The 25,760-nt window shown below is 41.9% G+C and overlaps 2 protein-coding genes across 2 annotated transcripts in view; one reads left to right on the forward strand and one right to left on the reverse strand.

Annotated features, from left to right (window-relative positions):
* Positions 1-9,125: 9,125 nt before the first annotated feature.
* Positions 9,126-19,079, forward strand: CYP51A1 (cytochrome P450 family 51 subfamily A member 1; the record flags this gene model as incomplete). Its single annotated transcript, XM_082015225.1, has 8 exons — positions 9,126-9,293; positions 13,985-14,111; positions 15,335-15,509; positions 15,687-15,806; positions 16,254-16,449; positions 17,034-17,129; positions 18,078-18,246; positions 18,901-19,079. Exons 1-8 carry the CDS (start codon positions 9,141-9,143, stop codon positions 19,077-19,079), a joined length of 1,215 nt encoding a protein of 404 aa, XP_081871351.1. The 5' UTR covers positions 9,126-9,140.
* Positions 19,080-20,875: 1,796 nt separating this feature from the next.
* The window catches only part of AKAP9 (A-kinase anchoring protein 9), a gene marked incomplete at both ends in the record, with an annotated part of 122,282 nt that continues 117,397 nt past the window's right edge, over positions 20,876-25,760 (reverse strand). Inside the window, 6 exons of the mRNA XM_082014838.1 lie at positions 20,876-20,919; positions 21,606-21,745; positions 22,954-23,074; positions 23,853-23,938; positions 24,914-25,146; positions 25,539-25,739. Coding sequence (XP_081870964.1) covers positions 20,876-20,919; positions 21,606-21,745; positions 22,954-23,074; positions 23,853-23,938; positions 24,914-25,146; positions 25,539-25,739 — 825 coding nt within the window. The remainder of the gene's footprint in view (positions 20,920-21,605; positions 21,746-22,953; positions 23,075-23,852; positions 23,939-24,913; positions 25,147-25,538; positions 25,740-25,760) is intronic.

Below are 25,760 nucleotides of genomic sequence, written 5' to 3' on the forward strand. Positions count from 1 at the left end.
GCCATCAAATGTCTTGCCAAGCAGGTGTTACTTCCAAAGAGCAGTGTTTTGTAACAGGCTCATCTTTGCAAGGTGTGAAGGAGGATCATCAGAGAGGATCATAGGGAGGGTCCTGTGGTTACTACAAATTAACATAGCATACCTTGGAAACCACTCAGGATTTCATCAGGAAAACTGGAAACTCTGAGTCATGGCAAACCAGAAGTTTGCAGATGTTGTGTGTCAGTGGAGTTGTTAAGTAGTGAAGGCTGGGTTATGCAATCCTAGCAGGCTTCTGGCACCTGAGTACGCAGGAGTTTCAACTGTGCTGCTGTGACAAAGGAGTGTACAAGTTTTTCTTCTAAAAGTGGGGAAATGTAAAGCTGGAACATTGAGAAATCTAGCACTGTAGAGACAGACCACTAGTAACAATCCTCCTATCTGTACCAAGCGAAAAATAATGAAAATAAGCTGCAAGAATGGTGAGTCTGAAAATTAGGCCTCTGTAAGTAACAGATACTCAGCTCAACTCCTATAGTTTAGCTAACAAGTGCTTTTTTTAAGAAGTGAGCAACTGTATAGCCAATGAAGCAAAGATTTGAGAGTAGAATACTCCAGCCAGGCACAGTAAGGCAAAAGAGTGGCTGAAAACCTAAAGCTGTGGAAAAACAGGCACAATTTTATCAAGCAGAATAATTAATTGTCAGGCTAGCATGCTGACCCGAGGATTGTTCACCTCCAAGTGCAGGCCTCACTACGAGTGAGCGGTGGGCCCATCTTGCATGAGATGCCTTTTGCCATGGTGAAGTGAACCTGCAAGATCAGGTTCGAGGCCACCTGAGGAACCTGAAGATGCACAAGTCTATGGGACCTGATGAGATGCATCTCAGAGTGCTGAGGGAATTGGCTGATGTAATTGCCAAGCCACTCTTCATGATATTGGAAAAGTCATGGCAGTCAGGTGAAGTCCCTGGAGTCCGGAAAAAGGGAAACATTGCACACATTTTCAAAAAGGGTAGCAAAGAGGACCCTGGGACCTACTGACCCATCAGCTTCACCTCTGTGCCTGGGAAGATCATGGAACAGATCCTCCTAGAAGCTATGCTAAGGCACATGGAGGACAGGGGGGTGATTCAAGACAGCCAGCATGGCTTCACCAAGGCCGAGTCCTGCCTGACCAACATAGTGGCCTTGTATGATGGAGTGACCACATCAGTGGACAAGGGAAGAGCTACCGATGTCACCTATCTGGACTTCTGTAAGGCCTTTGACATGGTCCCCTTCTCTCTAAACATGACATCCTTCTCTCTAAACTGGAGAGCTATGGGATATGACAGGGAAAAGTTATTCTAGAAAGGCAGGGGTTTCCCTACCTTTGTTAGCTCATAGCTAGATATGCTTCAGAAAATAGGCTGTTACTGAAAAATGCAGGTACAGGATCAACAGAAACAATGTACATGGGTTTGCAAAGGTTCCACTTGACCTTAAAGCTTTTTTATTAATATCGGGTAAGGGTGTTATAATAGTTTTGTACAACTTTAACAATCAGCAGAAAGATTTGTATTAAAGGAGCTAAGAAAAGATGTAGATCTATTTGAAGGACACGTTTGAAGGCTTTACAATATAAGACGGTATAAATCTGCCTATAAAGGGAGAGGAAAAGACCAACTTTTGACCTTTGGTTTGTCAACTGGCAGTGAGGTGAAGTTAGGAAAATACTGTTTATGATGATACATCACTAGTGCAAGAGAACAAAAGTTTTACATAGTAAATTAAACTTCAAAGCAGGAAGAACATGAGGACAGAGCTCTAGGGAACTGTGGAATGTCTGCTAAGCTGAGCAATGCCTGTTGTCCAAGACAGGGTGGGCTATTCTATAAAATGGCAAGCAACAAATCACACATTTGTGATGTATGTTTTGTGGTCTGTAGTCTATTGTCTGGAAAAACAAGGTATTAAAGTAGCAAGCACTGCAGTAAAGTAATCCCTTTTTGGAGAAAAACAGAGACATCGGAAAGTTCACAAATGTGGAAGTCTAGATTTTTATCAAGATCTCTTACAATTGCTATCTCAGTCTGCTAATGTTAAAACATATTATTCCCTATAGATTTCACACAGTTTGATTTTGTAAAAAATCCTGATAAGAATCAATTAGCAACCCAGAAAAAAGGAACAGTGTCTCTAGAGAAGGAAGAAGATGAAATTCCAAGTGGTCTAAATATGAAAGGACTAAAAAAAAGCTTTCATGAGATGCCAGTTAATGATGCCAGTAAGGACTCATTACATCCATCAGAGAATCCTAAAGTAGCAGACCTAAGTTTGAATGATACTTCACATGAAGTTCCTAAAGCAGCTGGCAATGAGTAAAGCCATAAAATTATGGAAAATAAATCAAGAATGGATTTACTTGAAAAAAGGTACAAATGTACCTGATGCCAAGATAAATGCTGCCACGGTGCCTCAAGGTGTCTCTGGAACACGTGTGAGAAAACACACTACTCACATCAGCTGAAAAGGATACTGGAGAACCAAATCCTTCCAGAAGCTGCCAGTGGAGGTGCCAGACCAGACATATTGCTATCAGCAATGAATCCTGAAAGTGATGAAAATGGATCATCATATATGTTGCCTGAAGAAAAAGATGAGAATTTCACATTTAGACTAAATGATAAGGGGCTAGGGAACATGCCTCTGCTTGCTTTTGAAACCCAAAATTTAAAATATTTTCTCTTACGCAACAATGAAATAAAAACATTGCATTCAAATATAGTTAATCTAGCTAATCTGGAAATCCTGTGACTTGAAAGAAATAGACTGACACTGTTGTCCTGAGAAATATCCTTGCTTCATAAACTGACAGTACTGAAGGTCAGTCACAACCAGTTACCGTGTCTCCCTAAAGAATTGTCAAAGCTTGTAAATGTTGAGGAACTCTTTCTCAATCACAAAAATATTGATAAAGTTCCTTTTGCATTGAAAAAACTTGAAACTTTAGAGTTTGCAAAGAACAAGTTAAAAACTTTGCCAGATACCATAGCTGACATGAAAAAACTGAAAGTACTCAACATTGCTTCCCATCAAATTTCAGTATTCCCAAGGTTCTCTGCTACTTTCCTAATCTCAGCGTATGTGAGAACTTAATTCAGAGTTTACCAAAGGATATTAAAAGAGCTCAAGGAACAACAGGAATTTTCAATTAGTAACAATAAGGAACAATAATTATATTTTTGCCTGTGCAGCTTTTCTGGTTGACAAAATGAAAAGAACTCGGAGTTGATGATAACAAATTGGGGTTTCTTTCAGATAAAGTGGAGAACTTAGGTATCTGGACCTTGCAAAAAATTTATTCAAAAGCATTACAGATAATCTTTGCAACTGTACCACGTTAAAACATCTTATTATATATAATAATCAATTAACCCAACTTCCTGATAATATTCACAGACTTAAACATTTAAAGGAGTTTTCTTTAAGTAGAAACCGGCTAGACTCACTGGGTGAACAAATACCACATTGAAAAGACATCTCCAAAATAGAGTTTTCTGGAAAGGCATACATTCCTGTTGAATTAAAAAAGTTGTACACGAATAACAAAAACTGACCTCAGCGACAATAAGCTCTCTCAGTTTCCAAATGTGTTGTGTGCGCTATTTGATCTTAAACCCTTAAATCTTAGTGGCAGCTCTATTTCAGAAATAATACCTGGAATTTCTGACATTTAAGATTTGGAGCATCTAGAGTTAAACAAAACCGACCTGTTCTCATTTTCTACACACTTGTGCAGCCTTACAAAACTAGTTTACTTGGATGTAAGTGAGAATGAAATCAATAGCATGCCAGCAGTGGTGTCCGAGCTGAAGGCTCCCCAGGTGCTGCTCTTACACCGTCGTAAGTTTGAGTCATTTCCTGAAGAACTATCGTCTTCAAAGTGTTTAAAAGCGCTTGACATTTCAAATAATCAGATAAAGAGCATTCCTTTACAGATTAGCAATCTGGAAGTGATCAAAGACCTAAATGTATCAACCAGTTTGCCTCTTTTCCTGCTGAAATATGCCATCTTTCTTCGCTGGAGCCACTGACAGTGTGTCAAACAAATGGGTTGAAGGTAAGAGAGTATTTCCTTTAGGTAAGGAAAACGTGTTGTACAGATTGTTGTGCTGCAAAATTATTATTACTAGACTTCCTCCTAACAGATGTAAAAGCTCCTCTGTTTGAATATATCTAGAGTAAACAAAGAACAGAAAAATAGTTTATAAGAGTCAAATACATGTACGCATTTACCTATTTTTAATACCAGAACTGGCCAAAAACCTATTAGGATGCACTTTTAATTAGAAATACTAGACATTAATCTCACTTTGTATAGTGTTATTGAGGTATATCTTGAGGTGAAACTTTGATAATCAGATTGATCTGAAATAGACCATCTATTTTTTATTTCTCTAGTACTACTAAGAATGTAGGTGTTCTCCATCCCCAAGGATATCAAGAGACAAAATGACTAGCTGGAATTTGGTGGATAAGTCTGCCTCTAAGATTCCTCTGTGTGAAACAATCCTTCCAACTCATGTCATACTTCTTAAAATTAGATGGTCATTAAACTTTCACCAAGTCAGACAAGAAAAGCTATATTGGATCCCTGATTTCTTATAGCAGAGGAAATTGCTTCACATATCTAAAATCCAAAGTTTAATTTGTTTTTTGGTGGCTGTTTTTTTTTTTTTTTTTTTTTTTATACTAAGGAACAGGGCAAAGTAATCCCCTGATGAGTTAGGCATTTTAATCTCTCTCTTCACCAGAATTTGCAAAATCAGTCTTTCATGCCTGATTTCAGAAAAAGCTCATATTTGTTCATATGATTTCGGGTGTGGTTATGAGCCTTTTCAAGGGCTGGCTTTCTTCAGACTCAGGAACAAAAAGAATGTGATCTTACGTCCATTTCTCAGAGTAGCTTTAGTTTCCACAATAAATAGAGAACAATTGACATTCCAAGAAGGAAAATCAAAATTAGAAAAGACCAAAGTAAGAACAGAACCAAAAAGAAGAAAATTGCATGTTTCATTTCCTTGTGGCTGAAAAAATTCAGGAACTACAATTAAGAGTGTTCTGAGAGGGTAATTTTTTTCTTTAATGACAACAATGACCAAAAGAATGTCTCCTAAAGCTCTAGCTGTGGAGGTAATATTCTACCGCATGTTTTTTATTGCCTATTATCATGTCTAAAAAGCTTCCCTGCAAATTTCTGTGCTCAGCTTCCATATTTTTATTGGAAAATACCAAATTAGCTTCCACTAGAATCAAAGGTCAGAGCTTTTATTGTTGGAATTAAATTATAGAATGTTATTTCGCCTGCAGGAAAGTTACCTTTTAAATGTTTTGCCAAAGAAAGAGAGTTGTATCTAAATAAATTATTTGTTTTATTCCTTTATCAGTTAACTAAAATTCCAGAGGAGCTATCTGAACTGGTTTGCTTCAGGGCATGGGACATATCTCACAGTGCCTTAAAGGAGATTCCAGACAGCGTGGTGGAACTGGAGTATTTGGTCTGTTTAATTGCAAATAATAATTATACCAGCCAGCTCTCCAAATCTGTTACGTCACTAAGGAATCTACAGCGGCTTGACCTGAGTGGCAAGTATCAGGCATCCAATCCATTAGTAAAATGTAAGCATTGAACTACACCCCCGAAGAGTAAATAAATAAATGATGTAAGAGGGTGGTGAAGCACACAGCTGAGAAAAAGACAGCTTTCCATTTTTTTAAAGCACACTGCTGTTACCTGCCGCAGCTTCTAACCAAGCCTCCTCTCTGAAATTTACTGGGTTTAACACAGCTATTGTGGGGGCCCCACCCGTGAAATCTCTTTAAGTGGCATGATTTTTGCAAGTGTGGTCATAGAATCACAGAATCATTAAGGTTGGAAAGGACCTTTAAAGATCATCATGTCCAACCATCCACCCAACACCACCATGCCCACTAAACCATGTCCCGAAGTGCCATGTCTACATGTTTTTTTGAACACTTCCAGTGATGGTGACTCCACCACCTTCCTGGGCAGCCTGTTCCAATGCTTGACCACTCTCTCCGTAAAGGCATTTTTCCTAATATCTGATCTAAACCTGCCCTGGCGCAACTTGAGGCCACCATCGGGCACATAATGGCCTGACGCGCACAGAGCATCGATCACCTCGGCATGTGCGGGGCCGGCTCCCGGTGTTTACAAGACCGACCGTGTGTCTGTGTGCGCAGTCGTCCAAGCAGCGCTGCGGGTGTGATGCATCCCGCGGCCAGGGGAGTCCCTCGGTGGGGATTACCACGGGTGGGTTATCCAGGGTGCGTTAGCTTGCATGGGTTATGCTGGGTGGGTCATCCTGCCGTGGGTTTTCTGGCATGGGTTATCCCGGGTGAGTCATTCTGGCATGCGTTCTCCCAGCTGGGTTACCCTGCGTGGGTTATCCTGGGTGGGTTATCCTGCGTGACTTATCCAGGGTGGGTCAGTTATCCCGTGTGGGTTATCCCAGGTGATGGATTACCTGGTGTGGATTATCCTGGGTGAATTAATTACCTGATGTGGGTTATTGATTGTGAGTTACCCAGTGTGGGTTATCCCAGGTGGGCCCCCTGGTGCATCCCCACACATGATCCCCCCACATGTCCCCCCCCCGCTGCAGCCCCACGGCACCGAGCGGCGCTTCAGAGGAAGGAGGCGGAGGCCACCGAGCCGGTCAGCGCCGGGGCCGCGCAGGCCGCAGAGCGCTCGGCCCCTTGGAGAGGCCGGGCCGAAGAGCCCCGCGAGCAGCCCCGGGGGCGGCACTGACCGCGGGGGGGATGGGCGGGGCCCCGCTCGCACTCGCCCGCCGGCGGCCCCAGCTCGGCGCCACGGCTCCGCCCCCGCCGGGGCGCGCGAGACCCCAGCCGGCCGCCAAACACCGCCCACCGCCCGGCGCCCCGCCCCTCGCCCGCCCAATGGCGCCCCTTGCAGCCCGGCAGATGTCGTCACCCCGTGGCGCGCGGCTGCCGGTTGGCTTAGGCGCCGGGATTCGTCACATGGGCAGAGATCAGCCCAGCGCGGAGGGGCGGGGCCGCGGCGCGCGGCTGCCCGTAGCGCGGCGGCCGCCGCTGAGGGGATGCGGAGCCTGATGGAGGTCGGCGGGTCCCTGCAGGAGCGGGTGGCCGTTGGCAACCCCCTCTCCCTGGTGCTGGCCGCTTCCGCCTTCGCGCTGAGCCTCGGCTACCTGTTCCAGCTGGGCTACCGGCGCCACGTCGGGTCCGACCGGAGGGTAGGCGCTGGGGGACGCGCGGTGCCTCAGGCAGCCCGCGGCGGGGCCGGGGAGGGATGATGTGTCGGCGCAGGGGACCCGGAGGCCTCCGCCGCCCTCTCCTGGCGGGGTGGTCACCGCGGGGCGGCCGCGGGGCAGAGGGAGAGGGCCGGGGGGGAGGCGGGCGGTCTCCCTTCAGGGTGCGGAGGGACGGGTGGGGGAAGCAGCGGCGCACTCACCGCGGGAGAGCCCTTGGGGAGCGCGGGGAGATGGGCGGTAGAACCTGGCGAGTGAGGAGCGTTCCCAGCACCTCCCCGGGGACGGTGTCTTGTCCCTTCGCCCCGCCGGCTGGTAGCACAGGAGCAGAGGCGCTTAGGTTTTGTAGCGGCAAAGGCCCTGCCCGGTGCTGTTTCATCAGCGCAGCTGAAAAGAAGTCTCCCAGGTATGTACGAAACTCGTTGCTAAACTGAGCTGATGCTTTTGGGGGTCTGCATAGCAAATCGTCAGCACTGTTATGTTTGTGGCTGTCTTCTTTCTAGTTGCAGTGTCAGCAAGATTCTTAATCGTGTTCACTTTATTTTAGCCTCTGCTGCTTTTAAATGTGGCTGTTACTCTATTTCAAAAAATAATCATTTGTCCAAGGTTGGCCCTTTCACAAAAAAGTTTAGAGAAAATATGTCTAAAGCCTCCTCTAAGTTTAGTTTTATGTAAATGGCCGTGATCTTGTTACTCTCTGAAGATAATTCAATATTTATTTTTTTCTTCCTCAGAAATACCCACCTTATATTTCTTCAAGCATCCCTTTCCTTGGACATGCAATCTCATTTGGAAAAAGTCCCATTGAATTTTTGGAAAAAGCTTATGACAAGGTATGTTTTCACCCATGACTAGCTGAGAATATGCTAAAATATTTTTCTGTATCCATTAAGTTCTCGATCTGGAGCCTGTTTAAAAGCAGTTCATTGTCGTTTACCACCTCGAATCTGGGATGGAGTGTGCAGGGCAGGCTCTGGTTTCTTCAGCTCTTGCTACATACATTGTTATGTACAAAGAGAAATATTTTTTTCTGAGATATATGGACATATTTTTTTAAATCTGAATCACAAGCGGTATTTGGATAATGCTCATAGCTGAATCACAAGTTAATTATAAAGCCATTTTCATGATGCTATTTCTTCCCTTAATGGGGAACTTCTGTTCTCACTCTTTACTAATCTGTGTCCTGGTGGGAATGTAGCTCACCACCTCTGTAGACAATTTGATGAATTCTAAGGCCCTCTCCAATGTTAAAAGGGCTGGTGTATAAAACCTCAGTAGGTTTTATACTATAACAGCCCAAAAGAAATGGACTAAGGCAGTAGAGCCTTAATTCCAATCAAATAAGATTTATTGATCTGTTTCACGTTGTCTAAAACATAAGCTTAAATCTTAGCTTGGTTAGCTTAAAGAAAGCCAGATTTAGTATGTGAAGATCTGCTGGAGATGCCTTTTAAACTCTAAAAGCTTGTCTGCTCTTAATTACTTATGCATAACTCCAAATCCACAATTTTGTAGACAGTGTTTGTAGATTACTGAAAGCTGTATGTGCAATAATCTCCCTGCTAGTTCTCGTACTGCAACTGATCTTTTATTTACATATTTAAAACTAAATGGTTTTAAAATGTGCAAGATCATGTATGTTCATTATAACATTAGATATCAGTAAGTGTTTTGAGAACAGAATTTAAATGTCGTTTAAAATATTTGTATCTTTATTAAGTCTCTAGACACTTCTTAGGAGAGTAAGTGATCTATGGAAGCCTGTACGTAAAGAGATACGGATTTAATGATTTATGTTCTTCTTATTTAAAATAAACCTTTTTTTTTTCTCTCTCTTAGTATGGACCTGTATTCAGTTTCACTATGGTTGGCAAGACATTCACATACTTACTGGGTAGCGATGCTGCTGCTCTACTCTTCAATAGTAAAAATGAAGATTTGAATGCAGAGGATGTATACTCTCGGTTAACTACACCAGTTTTTGGCAAGGGAGTTGCTTATGATGTTCCTAATACAGTATGTATTTTAAATATAAGATGAGTAGAAAAGTAGCATAATTTAAATTCTGAGTAGGCAGCCCTGTGCTCTTGGCTCTGTGTGATGGGGTTCTGCATTCATATGCGATTCTGGCAGCGAGGCATAATGCAGTTGGTAAATTGTCTCAGTTGGATGATGAAGACTGAGCATGTTTAGGCTGCTTTATTTACCACCTGGCCATTTGTCAGTCTGGATGCTAGTTATTGTTCTTGAAACCATCCAATCCCACCACAGAGGAAAAACTAGTAAGCGAGTCCCTTTTTTCTTCACTTACAGCATGCCACTGACTGCAGTTTACTTTTCCTTTACAAGCAACTTTAGGTCTTCCTTCTGAGAGAGCTTTAAGAGAGATAATTTTTCATTTATGCCATGCCAAATCTAGATACGGGAGTATTAATTTGATAGTTTCCACCACAAGGTTTTTCTTGCTCGGACAAAAATCAGTCTGTATCTATTTGCAAAATACAGTCTGCATGGGTCTGGAAGTGCAGAAGCTGTGGCATTGGTTCTGAGCTAGGTGTTGGCTTATTTCTTGTTTGTGCATGTTCTTTGTCATAATAGACTCTTAAACTGCAGAAGCCAGCTTTTCTGTGGTCAGACCTGCTCCACTGGGACTCTGTGTTCAGTGCATGTTGAGACTGACTGCCTTTGTACAACAGAGTAGTCTGGTGGCAGAAACAGCATTGTCATATACTTTATTTTTGGATTTTCAGTAGTGGCTTAATTTTGTTTGTATAGATACCAATCATTTGACTGGTCATAGTTTCTGTGGCCATCAGGAGTTTTCCTCCTTACCATGGCTCTTCATTCTCCCCTGCCAAAAGTACTTGCAGTGGTTGTTGCCCTCTTAGTTATGTGGTTTAGGGGCAGTAATCACTAGTCTCTTTTCCTCCACACTGGCATTTTGCAGTGATCCACAAAGTATGTATGTTGTTCTTACCCCATTCTTTCGGAAATCTCGTATACAACTGACTACCAACAGCTTGCCACTTTGTAAATAAGTAAAGGAGAACTTAGTTGTTTCCTGCTTTGTCGGGAGGTGTTAAATTGTGGATAGACAGCATCACAAAGTTGGGAGGAGGATTGTTTGGGTGCTGGGTTTTTTTGCACTTGACAGATTTGTGTAGCTCCTCACATCCCTTTGTGAATGATACCGGCAGGACTGCAGCCTGGATAGCAAGTAAGAGGCCATTTCTTGTGTCCTAGGAGACCTCTTCCACAAATGGGGCCTTTCTAACAGACTTGTTTCTACCAGTTCCAACAGTTGGAGGCCTTCCTCAAAAAGTCAGGGATGGAATCGGGGATCCCTTTTGGGGCTGATAGAGTGTAGAGGGTATATGATTCTCTGCAATACATCTTTCATGTTCTTCTCTAGTATAGAGTAGTTTCAGAAAAGTGTCTATGAATCAGACAGAGCCTGCTAAGTTGGACAGGTTTTCACTGTGTTGTGCTTGTTCTTTGGATTCTGACTGTCATGGGATGTCTGCTTGAAAATGGAAGGTCCTAATTTGTCTCTTAATTCTGTGAAAGTTCATCCACTTCTTGTTACAGCTGTTTTGACTTCTGCTTTCACACTCTACAGTTCATGGATGGATTTGAATGTCTTCAGTGAAGAGCTAGTTCTTCAGTGGGATCTAATCTCATCCTTCAGAAGTTTTGTAGAACTTTCTAAAAGCTTTTTGGAAATGGGCATTTTGTACAACTGTGTTCTTCAGGGATATAGGGATGATTAAGGCCTACCTCACTGGCCCACCATATACTGCTTTTTTTCTGAAATAGGGTCTTTTTCTAGAGTTACACTAGTTTTTTCTCTAGCCTGTCTGCTTTAGTCAAGAGATTAATCTTTTCATATTACTCAGTAAGCCTCGGGCATCTGTGGATAAGTCTACTTCATTCATACCTTTGATACTAGACGGACTTCTTCCTTTTTATCTGTGCCAGTTTGGGTTCCTCAGAAAACCACCTGGGCTGCTTTTCTCCCACAGCTAGGAGGTGCAGGGACTTCGCTCTTGACGTACACTGATTACCTCTAGTTGTGCATTTCCCTGTATGAAGCTAGTGAGGTAGCATGTCTGGTTTTGGACAGAATGCTGTTTTTTTGCATAGTGCTACCACTACAATTTCATTTCAGACATAGAATTATAGAATTGTGTGCGTTAGAAGGGGACCTTTAAAGGCCATCTAGTCCAACCTCACTGCAATGAGCAGGGACATCTTCGACTAGAGCAGGTTGCTCAGAGCCCTGTCCAACCTGACCTGGAATGTTTCCAGGGATGGGGCAGCTACCACTTCTCTGGGCAACCTGTGCCAGTGTTTCTCCACCCTCAGAGAGGTCTCCTAGGACACAAGAAATGGCCTCAAAAATTTCTTTCTTAGATCTAGGCTAAATCTGTCCTCTTAGTTTAAAACCATTACCCCTTGTCCTGTCGCAACAGGCCCTGCTAAAAAGTCTGTCCCCATCTTACAAGCCTCCTCTAAGTACTGGAAGGCTGCAGTAAAGTCTCCCCGGAGCCTTCTCTTCTCCAGGATGAACAACCCCAACTCTCTCAGACTGTCCTCATAGAAGAAGTGTTCCATCCCTCTGATCATTTTTGTGCCCTCCTCTGGACCCTCTCCAAAAGGTCCATGTCTTTCCTGTGCTGAGGGCTCCAGAGCTGGACGCAGGACTCCAGGTGGGGTCTCACCAGAGCAGAGCAGAGGGGCAGAATCTCCTCCCTCGACCTGCTGGCTACGCTGCTTTGAATGCAGCCCAGGATGTGGTTGGCCTTCTGGACTGCGAGCACACATTGCTGGCTCATGTCCAGCTTTTCATCCACCAGTTCCCCCAAGTCGTTCTCGGCAGGGCTGCTCTCAATCCCTTCATCCCCCAGCCTGTATTGATGCTGGGGGTTGTCCCGACCCAGGTGCAGGACCCTGCACTTGGCCTTGTTGAACCTCATGAGGTTCACATGGGCCCATTCCTCGAGCTTGTCCAGGTCCCTCTGGATGTCATCCTGTCCTTCAGGCATGTCAACTGCCCTACTCAGCTTGGTGTCACCTGCAAACTTGCTGAGGGTGCACTCGATCCCACTGTCTATGTCATCGATGAAGATACTAAAGAGTACTGGTCCCAGAATGGACCACTGAGGGACACCACTCGTCACCAGTCTCCATCTGGACACTGAGCTGTTGACCATTACCCTCTGGATTCGGCCATCCAACCAATTCTTCATCCACCCAGCAGTCTACCCATCAAATCCATCTCTCTCCGATTTAGAGAGAAGGATGTTGTGGGGACCATGTCAAAGCCCTTACAGAAGTCCAGATAGATGACAGCCATAGCATCTACTGGGAAGGTATTTAGAGACTCGTTCAAACTTTCAGTGACATTCCACCATTGAGGGATCATCCAGAACTTACTTTTGAGGCTCCCTTCTCTCTGCTCAAGGTGCTAAAACTCTCTTACCAGTCTGACGGTGCCTTTTAGTCATGTGTTTAAAAGAACTACCCCTTACTCTTCAAAAGGAAGAAGTTACTTCTTTACCTGTAACTCTGGTAATTTTTAATATGCATAGTTTATATGTCAACTCATTATTCACTCTCTGTCTCCTCCCTCCAAGCCTCTTGCAGATAGTTTTGTGTTAAGAAGAGCTGAAATGGCAGATGATGAGTTCACTCCTGTGTGCTATTCCTGTCTGCACCAAGCTGGAGCTGGAGTTGGGCTAGCATGCTGCAAGGGAAAATGTGCTTGTCTGTCTGCTCTGTGCCATGTGTACCCTCTGACAGGCTGCTGGAGTCCCCACTGCATTCTAAAAAAAGAGAAGTTTCTAGGAAGTAACCTTCTTATGCCTTTTAAAGTATAGCAGAGCCCTTCATGGGAAGATAAGTTTTGGTGTGTTGCTCATGGTATGGTGCAGATCTATAGGGCAGATGCCCTAATTCATAATTAGGGCTTAAAATTCATTGAATAATTTTCTGAGTAGGTGTCCTGTAAATCCACTGAATGGTTCTCTCATAGTGGGCTTTTTACCAGTAGGTTGGTTAGCTATGAGTCTATACAAAGAAGAGGAAGAGGTGAGAAGGACGTGAAGCTTACCATTTTCCTGGGAAGCCGTTTGCTTCCTCCTTCTGTGTCTGACTTCTGGGCAGTGAGATCAGAGGCCCTTGTAAAAGAAAGGTGCATCTTTAGACCAGAGGTAAGGTATTGCTGCATGACGGAAGACAGATGCTCTGGGGGAGACAAAGCAAGGAGGCCACCTAACAGGGAACACAGACTGGATCCAGGCTTTGTAAGGACAGGTCTGATTACGTTTGTGATTGTGTGTCTAAAGTGCATTCCATATTTCAATCTTGAATGCTTCTTCTATCTTCAGGGATAAAGTTTAATGAAGATGCTAAAATTAATTTTTGTTTTGGTACTGCAAAAGAGAGCAATGTAGTTCCCTTGAGCTAGGGTTTTACTTGGATGTTACTAAACTTTTTGCTAGGAAAACAAAGAAGGTGAAAAACAGAATATTTGCCTATTATTTAAATTTGAGTATCTGTTGTACCCTGCAGTCCTAATCATAATCTCTTTTTACTTCTGTATGTTCTTATAGTGTTATATCTATTTAACAATAGATAATAAGTTGTTAATTACATTAATACGATGATCCTTGTACTGATTGCTTTTTCTGTCATGGTTCCTCTAGGTATTTTTGGAACAGAAGAAGATGCTCAAAACTGGGCTAAATATTGCCCAGTTTAAACAGCATGTATCTATGATTGAAGAAGAAACAAAGGAGTATTTCAAAGCATGGGGAGAGAGTGGAGAAAAAAGTAAGCAAGATCAGATGCATTTTTCCTTCAATCTTCTGGGAAGGAATTAAGGCCAATGCAGTACGATTTACTGCAATGTTAAAGAAATTAAAAAGACATAGGTAAAACTGTACTGAACGTCAGAAGAAACATGCCAGATACAGATTTTGTTTAATCCCATTTAAGGCTATTGGAGAATAAAGCTGCTCAGAAAATCATGGAAAGGAGTGAAGGACTATCTTAGTTGGCTCATAGAGAGTGTACCTGTTGCCTGGCCGAATCGTGCTTTTTTGCACAGTATGAATCAGATCAGCATAACCTCTTAGAACCATACAATAGTTTGGGTTGGAAGGGACCTTTAAAGGTCATCTAGTCCAACCCCCCTGCAATGAGCAGGGACACCTTCAACTAGATCAGCTTGCTCTGAGCTCTGTCCAGCCTGACCTTGAATGTTTCCAGGGATGGGGCACTTCTTAGTCCCTGGGAAAAGATACTGCTCTGACTTCCCAGAGCCTGTGTCAGAGATCTTAGCTCAGGGATTTTCTACACTGAAAAACTGCATCCTTGAAGCAGACGGGGTTAGATCAGTGATCTAAGTGGAATTCTTCTTTTATTCCTCACCTGTCTTTCCCAACTAGCCTGCTAGACATAGCCCATCGCCGTTGTTGCAAGCCCACAATGGCGTGTCAGAAATATTATTTAACATGTATATATAAACATGTAAATATATAACTTTAATATAATACTAACGTGTTTTAATAAATTTATTATTTTATAAGCACATAATTTTATTCTATAAACTGCTTAATGTTATGATAATATATAATTTTATATTTAAATGTATGTTATTATATAATAAATAATTCGGAGAGCAACAAAACTTACCTGGTTTTGTGTGGATTTGTATGAATTCTTTTATATTCACTAAGGATCGAACTTCTACTGCATGGCTTACTTTGGAAGGATTACTAGCTCTCTTAGAAAAATTTCTCGGAAGAAATTACTTAGAAAAAAGTTGTTGAAATCAGCAATCTAATTAAAAAGTTGAAGAGAGACCTGATAGACATCCAGAAACTTAAAATTAGATGCTTCATTCTCCTTGTAAAACAGTCTAAAACTATTTAAAATTATTAATCTGTGTCCAGTTACTTATTTTTCTTTTCTATAGAATAAAGAATAAGCTGTAAAGCATAATATCTTGCCTGAAATGTATCCTCAGTAACAACTTACACCTCTTTCCTCAGACCTGTTTGAAGCCCTTTCAGAACTGATCATTTTGACAGCAAGTCATTGCTTACATGGGAAAGAAATAAGAAGCTTACTGAACGAGAAGGTGGCTCAGCTGTACGCTGATTTGGATGGGGGTTTTACTCACGCTGCCTGGCTTCTGCCAGGTTGGCTACCTCTGCCAAGCTTCAGGTACCAGAAATAACAGATGAAGCAACTTCAGCATTTTATATAAATGTCATTGTTGTTTGGATTCTCCCCGCCCCATTTCTTGTTTGTAAGCTACTCTAGATGTCTCAATAAATCCTCATCAGCATTTTATGTGTTACTTTTTTATAAAGTTGCTAATAGAAGTGTTTTGAATCACAGACGTCGAGATCGAGCGCACAAGGAAATAAAGAATATTTTCTACAAGGTTATCCAGAAGCGTCGAAAGTCTGAGGAAAAGGAAGATGACATGCTCCAAACTCTACTTGATGCTTCATACAAGTAAGTAAAGGGTTTGAAGACTTGTCATTTATAGATGTTTTACTTCAGCTTTGAGCTCTTCAGTTAAAACGTATCTACCGAAAAATAAGATATACGCCCTCATGTTTCTGAATTGGTTTTGTTGCCAGCAATTGGTACTAGCCGTATTCTTAAAAATAGCCTAAAAACTCTACTTGTAAGTGGTTATTTAGATTTCTGAGATTTTCATCAGTGGTCACGAGGTTGCTTCCTTTCTCTTTGCTGGCTGTTCAGTAATGATTTTCTTTTAAGGCTCCTAGAGAGTCTCTCCCCTTCTGTTCCCCCTTCTCCCTACCCCTAGATCTTTAGCTGCTCCATTTAGAGTAGGCAATGAAAGAGGAGGAAGTAGTACGTAAGAGGAATATGTAAATACTGCTGTAACTGGAAACCCGATCAAATGAAGCTCTAACGTAACACCCTTCAACCTAGGGATGGGCGTCCGCTGACGGACGATGAAGTTGCGGGAATGCTTATCGGGTTGCTGCTGGCAGGGCAGCACACATCCTCCACCACCAGTGCCTGGCTTGGCTTCTTCATAGCCAGAGACAAGTCAATACAGGAACAGTGCTATGCAGAACAAAAAGCAGTTTGTGGGGATGACTTGCCACCATTAACTTACGACCAGGTTTGTATGTTACATTATTCCTGCTGAGTATTTTTATACTTTTAGATGCTTATTTAAAAAAAAAAAAAAACAACCCAAACAAATGTGAAATATAGTCATATGCTTTGTGCTAGAATAATAATGTGGCACAGTCACTCTGTGATAACACTCTTTGCCAATATATCTTATCTCCAAGTAAATTTTCAGCTTGCTACTGTTCTTTTAATCAGTGTTGATTTAAGGAAATTACAATTCCTACAATTTCTATTTAAGAAATGGTAGTTCTGTAGAGGAGGAAGATCCTCCTGTAGAGGAGGAGAGGGATGCAGTGTGACCTTGTTCTTTAATTAGGTATCAGAAAACACTCATGAGACAGATTAGTGAGAAACTAGATGTAACTGATTGCACTGGTCAGAGATTTTTTTCCTTCTCGTTTGAATCAAATGGAAAAAAAAATTATTAGGCTAGCTAATGAAGTACATGTAAATATGAGCTGCTTACTCTTTGATTATTTTTTTAAATTTGTTTTTAAATGGTGCAAAATACCATTGTGTTGAATAAACTTGGCTACATTTTGATATATCATTTTCTCTATGTATTTTCAGCTCAAGGATCTCAGTTTGCTGGATCGCTGTCTAAAAGAAACTTTAAGGCTTAGACCTCCTATAATGACCATGATGAGAATGGCCAAAACTCCCCAGGTGAGTACACTGGTTGGAGCTCACTTCATGTCAGTAGAGCAGGGCTGGAAACAGCCTGGTGGGGACTGTTCCTGTTGGCAGAAGGAAAAAGGCAAGTGACCAGCGTTTGCTGGCAGGGATGAAAGCTGATGGCGTCCTGGGTTCTGTCAGTGGAAGCGTAGCCAGTGTTGATCAAGGAAAGCAATGACTACCTTGAACGTGATGGTTGTTACCTTCATCTGGAATTATTTGTGTCCAAATGGCACAAATCCACCCCTCTGGCCCCCAGCAATCAGGATGTTGACGAAGTAAAGCAAGCAGAGGGCCACCAAGATGGTATGCAGCTGCAGCACTTCTCCTGGGGGAGAGGCCGAGGGAACAGGGTTTGTTGAGCCTAGAGAAGGGAAGGCTCTGGGAGGATCTAGTAACAGCCACCTGCAGTCTTACTCTGCAAAACTGACCCTTTCTTTTAGCTATTGGTCTCCTTTCAGCTTTCAGCTTAAATCTTCCTCAATTTAAAGATGACTGGGGGTTTTTTTGTTTGCCAGGTATTTTTAATATCTATCTATCTTGGAAAAATGTGGCTTGCATTTAATACAGTACAAGCTAGGTAAATCTGAAAGAAAACTTTCTGTTTGTACAAATAAGATAGAAAGTCAAATAATTTTTAAAAAGAATGTCCTTCCCATGATAAATGCTATCAACAAATTTTAAGTTAATTTGTTTTTTAAAAACCCCTGTAGAACTGCCAGCCTTGTTAAAGCAGCTGAAAGGTTCCTGCAACTACTTGAACATTGTGCCCTGTACCATTAAAACAATAAGGTATTAGGCTGCATTAATTTTAAATGGGCTTAACCAAAAATGTCTTTTGAAATTCAAGCTTCATGATGTGGCACTTCAGGTAACACTTTAAAAAGAAAAATGGATAAATGCTGTCATGTGTGTGGGGTCTTGTCTCTTGTTTTGTAGACTGTTGCTGGATATAATATTCCCCCCGGCCATCAGGTCTGTGTCTCTCCCACTGTTAACCACAGACTCAGAGACTCCTGGAAAGATGCTCTTGACTTCCAGCCTGACCGGTATCTCCAAGATAACCCAGCCGCTGGGGAGAAATTTGCGTATGTTCCGTTTGGCGCTGGTGAGTAAGAAAAGGCTTGTGTGCTGAAGTGGCTCATGCTGGGCCTCTCATACAGCACCTCCCTGCGCTGCAGCATCTGAGGATATATTTTTTTCTTTCTATTGCTGCCTGAAAGTTTTCTTACTGTGAAAGTACAGTTGAAAGAATGAAGTCGATAGTTTTGCATTAGTAGTAGCTGTGTATCATTTGGAGTGGCAATCAAAACATATTTTTAGGATAAGCACGTGTGATATTTGACTTGAACCTTTTTAAGTCAAGGTAAAAACCTGGTAATACAAAGTCAGCTTAAGGCAGAGCAAAAACCTGCATAGAGTCGTAACTGCTGAAACTGTTTGCAGATATCACCACAATACATGGTTGCAGTTGATGCCTTTTCTCTATGTTGCAAATGCTTCTCCGGCAATACACAAATCATTGCCTTCTGGTGAGGGCAGAACAACTCAATCTCATCCAAATTGGTCTGTTTTATGCAGTGACAGCTTATCTAAACAAGGCTGTGATGGAGTTACATAAAGCTGTAGTGCAGCAACAGACCCTCACATTGTTTAGAAAGAAGCAACTACGGTCTGCATAAAATCTTTAAAGTTAGCTTGTTGTCAAAGGTGATTTAATAACTAAGTGTTCTCTAACTGCTTTTTATGTCTTTCCTTCTAGGCCGTCATCGCTGCATTGGAGAAAACTTTGCTTATGTTCAGATTAAGACTATTTGGTCTACTTTGCTTCGTTTGTATGAATTTGATCTCGTCAATGACTATTTTCCAACTATAAATTATACAACAATGATACACACACCTAATAATCCTGTTATCAGATATAAGAGGAGGTCACTGTAAATTCTGGAGCTAAAACCTTACTTATTTAAGTTGTGTAAACTAACAGACTTTTGAATGAAATTGTGACAAAATGAGTGGCAAATGGAAACTGTTGTACCTACTGTTAGGAATGCAACAATCTACCAAATGCAAAGTCTTTGCATCTGTTTTGTTTGCCCACACCATTTAATGCTGCTGTGTATAATTGCTTGTTCTCCGAATTTCTCACTGCATTTTTAAAGAAAAAGTGTCTTTTCTATTGGTGTAACACTTTCAAAGTGCGTGCCAGCTCTTGAAGATGAAGAAATAAGTAATTTCTATGAATGGAACTTGCTGCTTTTGAAAAACAACAGAAGATTACTTTTCCCCAGGTAACAAGAGCTGCGTACCTTACCTCTGTATCTATCTACGGTAAATCTATCAGGGACGAGGCACCAAGGGCCAGTGTTCTTGGTGGTGCCCTACCTTTGGCATCTGTGACTCTGTTCTGAGCAAGCTAGGTATGGTCTTGGCCGATTCTTGGAAGTGCCCACATGCTTCCTTAAAAACATGTTACTGTACAGCTGAGCAGTAGGCAAGCTACGCAATGTTCACAGAGAAGCCTTTTCTGAGAATAAATGATTTAAATGTCTAACTTGAAGCAGTTGTAAAATGCTTAGGTTCAGAAAGCAGCAAGTAATTTTCTAAAAAACTCTGGAAGCCTGATAGAAGTGTGAAAGTAACAATACAATGATATAAACAGCATTCATTTTGTAAATAACATGTTTGTGTATAAAATGGTCACAAATTAAGTGAAATAGCTGAACGTTGTCCCCCTTTGTACTGACTCATGCAGGACTGTTAAATGGTGTTTGGTTCAAGAGTGGTGATAAACAGTAATGAGCTCTGCCTCACAGGACCTTTGAATTAAATTTGTAAACAAACCTCTTGTGCAAATTTTCTGTGCTCAACCCCATCAATTCTGAAGAGCTTTTCTAAGGGAATTTGTAATAAACTCCCTCCTTTCTTCTATGAAGTTGGTCACGCAGAGAGCTTCCACAGGGCTTTGCCCCATCTTCCCTGTTCTAAATGGGGGTGGAGCTGTTATAAAACCTTGTCTTTCTATCAGTCACAGCAGTGGGGGGAGTGCAGTATCTTCCAGCCGCCCAAGATATGACCAGGGTCTTCAGAAACCAAGCCTAGACCTGTCCTCTCTGTAGTAGCAGTTGTTTTGGAATCTAAAAAGTAAAGCTGCAGCACCACAAGTAGGAGGGGTGCAGGTAGGAGCAACCTTTTCCATGCAAGTAAGGGAGCGGTTGAACACTGTTAAAAGCATGAAGTCGTCTTTATTTCAGTACTTTGACAAAATACCCATAAAATTCAAAACTTCTACCATTACAAAAATAGGTCTCTACTAGTGATATTTTCTGTCTGCGCTGCCAGTAGCAAATATTACGAGTTGTGTAACTTCAGTAGCCTTGCCAGAAAAAGTGCAAGTAAATGTCGCCAGATGTAGCTTGATTTCATTAATACACAAGTTTGATCACCATTTTGATAAATACACACTTCATAAGTTAATCATTTAAATTAGCATTCCACAAATATACATGTAATTTAATGGTGGGGGGATTTGTTTGTTTTTGTCTTTTTTTTTCATGAACACAAAATGCCTATATACATAAACCCCAGTCTGCGTGGGTGTGCCAGGATGGAACCGTATACCATTGTATAGCTGGTTCATATTGGTCCCACAATATACACATTATACAAGAGCACAGATTTACCGAAGGCAATCCATTACCCTTGCTGCCCATGATGGCGGTGTTGGAAGGGTATCATTATCTTCTCATACCCACGTGCAACTGAGTGTATGAAGTCGAACCTGTAAGATGGAGAATTTCATCAAGGTTACTGGGAATGAGAAGGTGAGAATTCACCAATGATGTGTTATTCTGCTGAAGAAGCGTGAAAGACTTTACATGGGAAATCTTTTAAGGACAAAACTTCAACATAAAATCCACCCATTTGAGGAAGTAAGACTAACACAGTAACAGCAAAAATCATCCCCACATCAAGTTTGATAAATTAAGTCCCATTGGTCTGACAAGGTTCTTGATGTATTCTTGATGGTAGCACAAAAATCACCATCACCTATGGGAAAAAAAGGCTGGAACTTCTCTAATAAAAGTGGTAGGAGAAGAAATTCCCCTTGTACTCCCACACCCCAATCTTCTGGGTACATTTTTCTTCATCAAGCTTAAAGTCTTAATAAGATGCCCACTGAATCCTTGCTGCACATTTATTAGAAATCAGGGAAAGTTAAAGTGTTACCAATAAACTCAGAATCTGTAATTAAAGCACACTTGTATGTCTCCCTGCAAAGAACTTTAGAATGTTCTTTTTAATAAGGTTTTTGCTACAGCTCAGAATAGCCTCTCGTTTAGGGCTGAAAATGCCTAAAATCAGTGATGTTTGTAATACATCTCGGAGAACCAGCACGCACTTTCTGACTTGGAACTGTGCCTTGTGCTGCCCAGGAGTCATGAGGAGGACTGCCCGAGCCCTTACCGGACTGCACACTGCCAAGTCGCCTCTGTAGTGCCTCCAGCCGATGGATGTAATCGGTTAGAGCTCTTTCGGGATCATAGTTCTGCAGTTGAGAACAGGCGAAGGAGACTGGGTTTAAATCGGCGTGCACACCGTGGAACCTAGGGGCAAAAGAACACAGATGTTTTTAAAAAGTAAAATTTCAAATAAACTGAAAGTATTGGAGGACACAGCAAAATAAAGTAAGTAGGGATGCCTTACTGACTGCATGTCTCCTGACTTGCCCTTGTGGCAGCCAGCACATCATACCCGATTAACCTCTCTGCCATTTACTGCCCAAGCCATCATACTGCAGGCCCCAGAGACACCACTTTTCCCAGTTGCCCTTGGTTTCTACTGCACCTGATTTATTGCTGCATTTTTTGGGGACAAAGACTGACCAGCAAATTCCTACTGAGACTGCCACAGAAGCCGTGGTAGATTCAAGTCTGCTTTTCTACTAAGCTTGTGGGAACAAGGACATGGCCATCTTTACAGGATTCTGTCTCTCTTTGTTACTCTCTGTAAGTAAAAGTGGCTAAAATAGATTAAACATCTTTTCCATGTAAGCTGTTATGGTTGCCACAAACTAAGCTTACAAATGTTGAGATGCTTTATGTAAAAACAAAGATCCAAAATGGCAAGAATCTGATATTCAGTAAAGCTCAGAGACCACAACTCTCTATGAAGTCATTAAAGGCGGATGGCACTCTGAAAAAACATGCCTTTGGTGAAAAATACCTGTTTTCATTGGCATCTGATTCACTGATACCTCTGGTATCACAGCTTACTACAGCCACCCAAAGGGTTTAATCAAGAACAAGCAGCAGAGCTACCAAGCGGCTTCCAGCCACAAGGCCGCGGAAATTCCTCCCAGCCCCCAGTAGCCAGATGACCCTCCCCAGCCCCAGCAAGTGGCCCCACTTTTCCCTGGCCCTTCTCTTCCCTTCCTTCAGTGGACGGCACCTGAGGCAGCCCCTCCCCACACCACACCCGGCTGCCCACCAGAAAGGTGGACAAGCAGCAGAGGTTTGCTTAGTCACAAAGCCTAGACACTACAGAGGTAGGTAAACGTAGCTCCATCCATTCATCTGCCACCAGTTCCAAGAACATGACATAAATCAGACAGCAGAAGTCTGCAAGCTTTGGCCTTGACCAGGTGGTGAGTAAACACACACTGAAGACCTGAGATGAAATTTTTTATGTATCCTTACAAAAAAAGTAAAAATCTTATGGCATCAGAGATTACAAACCTTAGCAGTAAGCACTGATGCATTCATTTCGTTAAACAGTGTTCTGACAGGGAATAATAATCTAAAATAAAACGTACTTATGTTGAAAGTTTACAGGAGATCTAGGAGACTCCATGTCTGACCTGGATCTATAGGAATGCCTTTGTTCTCCATAAAGATCCATGCCACCAGAGAATGAATCAGGCCGTAATTCATTACCTAGAAAAACAAAAAGCAATGTCTTGAAAACGAAAACCTTTTGCACTTTACTGGGAATCGCAAATGCAATTTTTCTGTTTGCTTATCACAAAAACAATGTTTAACAAATGTAGACCACTTTCGGACTGTTTCAGAGAAAACCAGAGGTGAAACCCTGGCCTCACTGATGTCAGTGAGAAAACTCTTACAGACTGAGCAGAACAGGGGTTTAGTGCAGACCTAGACAGTCAGCAATTAATAAAAAAGCTTCTGATTGTCCTTAGGCTCCTCCCAAAAAGCAAACAGAAAACCTGATTTCCCAAACTTTAAGCTATAACAAAAGAATGAAAGGTTTTCATTCTGAGCAAAAGACCAGGGAGGGCTGGTCAACAGGCTCTGTCGCCAGTGTGGGGGACCTGCAGTTGCAATGATTCCTCTGTCCGTCCCTGACCTCAGCACCCCCTCTCAGAGCAGATCTCTTAAGAGAAACCCAATGATGCAGCTAGAATTGCTTTCACAAACACACTCCATAGGGAAAGTTGCTATATTTTTTAAAATCCCACCCACAATGGAGCAAAACAAGATCAAAGAGAGAGCAAATAGATTAGTGTCTGTGCTGAGCATGGAAACTCTCAGAAACCTGAGAAATAGGTTAATCCAAGCAATTACAGCAAAAGGAAGGAGGAACAGCACCTCATTCATTCCACATGAGGAAAACACAAATTGAAAACCATCTCCATTAAGCAGTGGTGTGACTTGTGAATACCATTTTTTCAGTCATTACTGAATTAGGATTTACCTGTGTTCTGGCTAAAGACATCCCTATTGATACTTAGGATACCAGAACCCGTAACTCTGTGCCATCGACGAACCAGGAACTTCATTCTGCATTTCAAATTAAAAAAAAAATATATTTCAGGATAAACAAAACAGTCTGCTAAGAATAATGTGCTGCTTGTATTCTAGAAGGCATATGAATTTCTTACACCAAGCAAAATTAATGGATGGGCATCTAAAACCTGAAGATCAAGTAGAAAACATTGTTATACATGTCCGTAAGAAAAAAAGCTTTTGTCCAAATCTGCTTCCAGATTCACCTCTGCAATTCCAGTGATTCCAGAGGTGCTGCAGAAGTCCAAGTGGACAGCAAATGCCTCAAGCACCTAAGTAACAGGGCAGCAGCATTTTAAAATCATCCTAAACAGACTTTTTGCCCTGTTGCATTCCCAAAATTGTAACCGCAGAGCGCTGTGAGTAAAAGCCTCACTTACAACAGGTATATGAATAGTTCCCTGAATTTATACTACACACAAGGCTCAGCTCAATAGAAAGCAGGAGTGCTTGGGGGTTCAAACCCTTGTGAAGAAGGTTTGCTAGCAACATGGCAGTACTATGCAGTAATAACCTTCACTTGTTCTTCTGCATCTATCCCTATTCATCCTCAGTCTGAGACCTAAAGTCTTGTGAATTCAAAGGACTACCCAGATGAACAAAATTAGTTCATAAATCTGTATTATACTAACACGTAAGAATTTAACCTTTAAAGGAAATTAAGTTGCAGAAAATACCTTTGTAAATAAATGCATACCCTAGAATTGACAGTAATCTTTTTTTTCCTAATATTATGGACTTTATCTAATACACTCACGTCTTTGATTATCAAATACAGAGCCAGTTTCAACTGCTTATTCCTATTACAGATTTTACCTCTGCTCTGTTCAACTTATCCACTATATTCACGACTAGCAAAAATGTACAGTTTAAACAGGATGAAACATTAAAAGTTCTAGAGAGAGCTAGAAGAGTATATATTAAACTGCACACTCATATCTGTTCGAAATCTAACTTCCTCCAGTTTACCTTGAAATGGCGATGGACACTCTGACTGCAGAGCGAAATCTTGTAAAACCCTTTGAATGATGTGTGATCATTTCGAGGTCTGTGTAGGAAGGCTGTCCACCCATTCGTGCAATGAGGGCCAGCGTGGCTTCTTCACACTCCTGGAATCCGCCTAGTAACAGCAGCAAGTATTTTTTCTGATATATGAGAGCTTTCCGAAAGCTCTCTGCTCGTAGGTATTTGCCATAAATTCTCTACAACAAGAAAAAAAAAAAGGTCCCATAAACTCCAAGAATTTTTACGGTCCCGAGACTTTTGACATCATTACTCCTACAACACTTCTGTGATTATTCGTTTCTTGCTATCATGGAGAAGACTGCACTACTGCTCACCCTTGCTGAATGTAGCTTCATAATCTGATGATTACCCGAGCAGCAAGAAATAGAGCACACACAAAAGGACAACATAGGTGCTTACATATCATTCTTGGGGAGAAAAACTAAGAGTCAGGTATCTGAGGATGAAAATTTTAAAACTGAATTACTATCTGTTTACTTAGAATAAGCAGAGTGAACACAATGAAAAATAGGCCTAAATCAAAATGAAAAAAGCAGCTGTAGTTAGTGTGCAGACAACGTCTTCTTACCCTTAAAACAGCATTTTCAGAATCTGATCCCAGTTCTCTGAGGAAAGCTTCGCTCCTGAGCTCTGCTCTCAGCTTGGAGAGTTCTGCATCAGCTTGCTTCAAAGATTTCTGCAGTGAGAGCTTTTCTCTGTTCCAGATTTCCTTCTCAGAGGCAACAAGAGTATCAATATTAACTCCAACATCCGATGAGTGTCTAGAAGACTGAAGATGAAAGAAACCAAA

Source organism: Phaethon aethereus, assembly GCF_964289735.1.
Source record: "Phaethon aethereus genome assembly, chromosome: 2".
Classification (NCBI taxonomy): domain Eukaryota; kingdom Metazoa; phylum Chordata; class Aves; order Phaethontiformes; family Phaethontidae; genus Phaethon; species Phaethon aethereus.